At 36.9% G+C, this 6,000-nt stretch overlaps 1 protein-coding gene across 2 annotated transcripts in view; it reads left to right on the forward strand.

Moving 5' to 3' along the window:
• LOC141362532 (calcium permeable stress-gated cation channel 1-like) overlaps positions 1-5,545 on the forward strand; it is a 79,008-nt gene extending 73,463 nt beyond the window's left edge. For both annotated transcript variants that reach the window (XM_073864760.1, XM_073864761.1), the window contains exons 21-23: positions 3,585-3,700; positions 4,382-4,456; positions 4,679-5,545. In XM_073864760.1, the coding sequence (XP_073720861.1) occupies positions 3,585-3,700; positions 4,382-4,456; positions 4,679-4,903 (416 nt within the window). In that variant the 3' untranslated portion in view covers positions 4,904-5,545. The remainder of the gene's footprint in view (positions 1-3,584; positions 3,701-4,381; positions 4,457-4,678) is intronic.
• The last annotated feature ends 455 nt before the right edge of the window (positions 5,546-6,000 follow it).

A 6,000-nucleotide genomic window follows, 5' to 3' on the forward strand; every position in this document is an offset into this window, starting at 1 on the left:
GCAGATTGAGGGCACACACTTGTAGTATTTTCTCATTCGAGGCTACAGGCCCACGTCACGTTGCTTTGCGCGTGGTCCCAAAAGCGTAACATTTGTACACATATTTAAGCACAGCAGTTTTAAATTAAGTGACTTTAAGCCGTTGAAACACAAACAACAGTGCTATGCACGCGCTGTTTCTGGGCGTGCAAGCCGCGCATTCACTTCTCATTGAGCTTGTCTGTATTTTTGCCACTGTATTATCCTTAAATACACACATGCGTCAAAATTCCAGGCTTTTTCAAGTATCCTCATGAACACGACGATTTACGTCTTAAGAGAAAGTAAACAGCTAAAACAGAAAACGCATGTGTAACAGTATAGTTGATCCAGAATTTGGTCTTAAGGTGGAAGTTACATAATTTTGCTCCTGTCTATCACTTGTGTTAATCTGCTTTTAACTGCTTTCAACTAAATCACTTTTCTACCTTTAATAAGATTTGTATGTCGAATTGTATCAAGTTGGATTCGAGTTGCTCATTCATGGTTCATATTCATACTGTATTAGAGCTATGACTTTGAACAGAACAAACCCTGAATGATTTGTTTATGTGTAGGCCTACTGAATAATATGAAATAAATTTCTGTAACACTTTACAAAAAAGGTTATTTGTGCACATTAGTTAATGCATTATGAACCAAAAATAATACAATATATTGTATAGTATAAAGCATTTATTAATTCTTATTTATGTCATTAATTGATGTTAGTTTGAGGTGCGTTAACTAATGTTAACAGTTTAAAATTTAATTTAAAAATGAAAATGCTAAAATTAATAACATATATATGAGTTTGCACCCCTGAGTTCACAACTATATTAAAATAATATAATTTAATCCTCAGTAGCCGTAATAAGCCTAAACAATTATGCCATAATCGTGCAGCCCTATCATAAAGTATTTTAATATTACTCAATTTAAACATTTATTTAAAAAACTACAAAAAGGGAACAGGGCCCGGTTCCCCAAAACTTTCTTATCGCTAAGTAGTTCTTAACCTAGTCCTTAACCTCTCTCTTTAACTCTATGGCACGATTCCCAAAACGTTCGTACGCTAAGTATATCTTCTGTAAGTCACACTTTCGTAAGGTTGGTCTGGACCATTCGTAAGCTCTCTCTTAGCGTTGTTTGAGCGAAAAAAAGCTATCGCCGCCACTGTGCAGCAGTCTTTAGACATGAGCGCAGCGCAGTACAAGTCAAACTATAGTATGTTGATAATGATTTTATGTTATGGACATTTTAAGACTTATAATACAATATGTTTGCAATGGATACAGGACTATTTATGCAGTTGACTTTATTTGGTATCAGAACTAATGAATCAAAGACGGAACCGGTGTTGTGTCAAAGTTTGTTCCCCATCGAAGTCTATTCCCTCAATGTTTATAGCGTTTTCAAAACGTTAAATGTATAATTTATTTAGAAAGATTAAAGATTGAATTGATTATACTAAAAAGCAATATGTCATGTATTCTATAATACTTTATTATTATAGATAATAATTTTTTAAATATTTCATACATTTGACAGTTTTATATTGGGGTATGTCTTTTAACATATTATAACATTATACTGTTTGTTTTAAAAATGTATGTTTGCATACATAATAAATATATATTATACATATAATATGATTCATACTGTAAAAATAATTGACTTACCATTAAGAACAGTAAAGATACATTACATAAATGCACACACACACATCTCAGTAGCCATTAAAAATTTCAATGTATATAAAGAATAAACATATAATGTGATAAAAACGCTATAAAAACACTACAATAAAGGGAAACAGGGGGAACAGACGTCGACACAACACCGGCCGCGGAGCCGTTTAGTCCATGCCAATTTTTTTATTCGGCAACATTTAAATCCTTTTTACATTTTGCCTAACGTGGCTAAATAAAAAAAAAATAATGTGTACCAAGACAACTCATTATGGAGCAGCTGGACCTTCTCAGACCATATTTTGTATCTAACTCTCTCTCACTCTGTGTTCATTGTACATAGGTTGCTTATTATTGAAAACATTAACCAATGGCAAGCAATACCACATTAAACAAAAGTAACTGCAGCTGCTTGCCAATCAATTCTGATTGTAAAGTGCCTTACCATTAGTATAAAATGTATTGCATAATTGTTAAAAGTCGTTAAACCCATGTCAAGAAGCGGCACAAGTGGCACAATGGGATAAGAATGATTAGCGAGGGATACCCGGTTCGTCTACCTGTATTACTGACTTTGATAATTTAATTAATAGTCTATATTTTACGGATAACTTAAACTATGTTAAAATAAATGTTACTGGAATAATTAGAGTAATGTTCCATTTGTATAGAGCGTGTTGTCTTTCTTAACGCCGTACTGCACCTTCGCGTGAAGTGGAAAATCGATCCCTGAGAGATCGATCGCAAATAATTCAGCACCTTCACTTGGGACAGCGCCATTTTTACGTCAAACTTAGGCAGCGTGTTAAGAAGCATTCAAATTTATTTTAAATCTAGATGCGTAGCAAGTAAATAAACAGACCGGCCCACCAGGAATTCTACCGGTCCTCATGATGGCCAATCCTGGCCTGGGCGGGGACATGCTCAGTGGGTCAAGTGCGTCATTGAGCCACCGTTTTAGGCCTGCCTAAAAATGCAAAACTCAGAAATGTTGAAAACTTTTTAACAATCTAACTCTGCAATGCAGTACTACATAGTTTACAGTCTTTGTGGTGTGTTTCATTAATACATTTTTAACATTTATATTGTGTTCAGAAACAATTTTCAAGATTAACTTTACAGAGACTTTCAACTGGAAAATATTAGTTGACACAACATTTTACAACTTTTTAGTTAACTAATATTTTTTTACTTTTTTCAGTTGAATTTTTCATAATAATAACTTACAATAATACAACTATAGTATGCATATTTAAAGCTTTAAATACTAATCACAGATCCAAGACAGTGAACTTCCAGACTGAAAGCCATAACACAGAGAAATTAGACCAACACCAGAGCCATGGTTACAAAATGTCTGAAGACTAAAGCCTGGGATACACTGCACGATAATTGGCTGTCCCAGACGAAAGATTGCCATCGTGAAACTATCGTCGCGATTTCTGTGATCGTGGCTCTCCATCGGTGGTCCTATGTCGTACAGTGAGAGAGGTTCAAAGACGGCCGTTTTCCCGGTCTTGCGTCCAAAGATAGCCTACGATAGTTTTCTGGCAGTGTCAGAAATTCGGCATGATCACCGCACAGTGTGTTTGCTGCTACGACCTGCACGCCGGTATTTGTTTACCACGAGCGCATGCTGGTGACGTTGCGCAACGTGTGACGCAGCCGCCGAAGCTTCCGTGTCATCATCGTACAGTCTACACGCCTCTCGTACCCGAGTTTAAACGATACATGTCGCACAGTGTGATAAGGTAATCATCTTATAAGAGGACAAAAATCGTGCAGTGTATTCCGGGCTTAAAACCAAGAAAAACGAAGACTCCAATAATGTGATATTATTAGTACTAATAATCTCATGGTTTATCTCTTGTGCAGGTCCAATGCAGCCCATCACTCTCTTTACTTTCATAACTTTAATATCCTGTATTGCCTTCTCCTGCTTTGGCATATGTCTGAAAAAACTCAGACCTGACAGATCAACAAGCTATCAGGTCAGTTGTGGAAAACTTCATGTTGCAGTTTTATTCATGTTGATTTCAGATAATTGTGCAGATGCTGGTCAAATTGATACATCAGTTGTGTATTAACTGTGAACAGACATACTGATAAAGTGCATTATTAAAAAGTGTATAAATACATAAATGTAATGGCAGCATCTTATACTACTTAAATCGTATTTTTTATTCGTACACTCTCAGAAATAAAGGTACAAAAGTTGTCACTGGGACAGTACCCTTTCAAAAACGTACACCTTTGTACCCAAAGAGTGCATATTAGTACTTTGAACTGCCAAAATGTACCTTTAAATATTTTCTTGTTAATGTGATGTCACACTGACAAAGCCCCACTCATGGCCACTCACTGACTGGTTAACGTTACCCAAAAGCTTTTCTAAATGTGTTTGTTAGCATGTTGTAGCACTAATGCAGGAAAAGATACCAGACAGGAATCAGATCTATTTTTAACGGAAAGCTGTGGCTCATTTGCATTTAAAGGTACATACATGAAAACCACACTTTTTTGCTCTGACCGAAATAGGGCCATCTTGCTATATAACAAATTCTTTGTTGGCTAAAACTTCACTAAAACCTGTCAATGATGACTTAGGAATGGGTTAGATAGAATAATATATCCAAGCAGTAAATGCTGATCGCACTCCTGTTTGGTTTCAGATGTCTGATCAGACAACAGAAGGAGGCTTCAGCAATGCAGAGAGAACCACTGTTTCCACCACAACCACAGCTAATGTACCTGCTCTCATTCTTTCTCATTTCATTCAACACACTCTTATTTCAAGTTCCTCTTATCAAATTAATTCATCTCTCTCCTCTCATCCCTTTCTACACGCCATGTCAAAGGCACTCATCTCATCTTCACCTGTAGCATGTTGCATAAACAAAAAAAGAAGCTTATGAGATAATCACACTCTCGCTATACACCCACTCACCTCTCCATCTTTCCCTCGACAGCTTTTTATAGCCTCCGTCCTGCTGGAGCCAGAGCTGGGTCTCACACCCATGCCCTCCCCGGCCCACCAGAGCTACGGCACCATGGTGAACAGTCAGAGTTCGGTGCGTGACGCCGAAGGGGGGGAAGAGAAAGATCTGGAGGAAACTTTGGAGACGGAACTCAAAGATGATCCAAATCCGTGCAGCCCCAGCCCTCTCATGGACAGCCCTGTGGGTTTCCAGTGACCAACATCGCCCCGAAAACTCAAGCCCCATGCCTCCTCTTAGCTAGCGGCTGATAAAGAGGCACCATGCTGCAATTTTGTTCCTCAACAATCTCCATTTACAAGTAAAAGACTAATTAGGGTCAGCCAAGCGACCTGCTTCAAAAGCTGGACGGGGAGTTTACTGAGATGGTGGTTTTAGGAGGGCTTTGATGAGCTTTTAGATTTAATGTGGGACTTTCAGAGAATTCAAACATGTACCGCAACCTTCGTCTGAAGTGGATAAAAGCAAAGATCTGTTTAAAAAAAGAGACCAGTCCACTTCCTTTGTTTGGACTACGCTTTCTACTTTTTCAATTTTCTCTTGTATCTTCCTTTCCTCTGTAATTAGGTTAATGGGTGTTATGGTCGACTGAAGGTTAGAACATCATATTTTGAAAGGTTTTTTGATGTACTTTTATATGCGTACTGCCACATCCAATAGCCCCAAAGAGATGCAGTGGTTCAGATATCCAAATCTAACTTGCTTCTTTTGCTGTTACAGTTTGTGCTTGTTGTCTGTTTATTCTGTACTTGTATTTTAGCAGTGCTATGTATTGTGTGACATTTTGCTGAGAGGGTGCTGTTTTAATCTGTTTACTATTATTAGATTATTTGCCACCTTCACATTGTACTCTAAAGTGACTTCACTTGTTATTGTTTTGTTTTTTTGCAGCGCATGCTGCTGTCAATTGGCAAAATTTCCCATTGAATCTTCTGTGGAAAGTAAAAGACAAAAAGTTAGGATATTTGCTATAAAGTATATATTTGACAGACACAACTTTTTGAATAAGTGCAAAAAAGCTTAAATGTGCTTATTGAGTACAAACATCCAATGTTTTGGGTTTAAAAAAAATTAAGATCTATAGACAGAAATTAATTTTAACTGACCCCTTAATATGTAAAAAACAAACAAAATATTATATTAATTAAATAACTTTTTGGTTTAAGTCATGGTCCCTGCCCCACACACATAAATATATGACAATCTGATCCACCAACCCTCTTCATCCATCTTTCATTTTCATTTTGCGGTCACGTTAAAAAAGCATGTTACAATGGAGTGAGAAAAATAGATTT

This window comes from Misgurnus anguillicaudatus, unplaced genomic scaffold (assembly GCF_027580225.2).
Source record: "Misgurnus anguillicaudatus unplaced genomic scaffold, ASM2758022v2 HiC_scaffold_28, whole genome shotgun sequence".
NCBI lineage: Eukaryota > Metazoa > Chordata > Actinopteri > Cypriniformes > Cobitidae > Misgurnus > Misgurnus anguillicaudatus.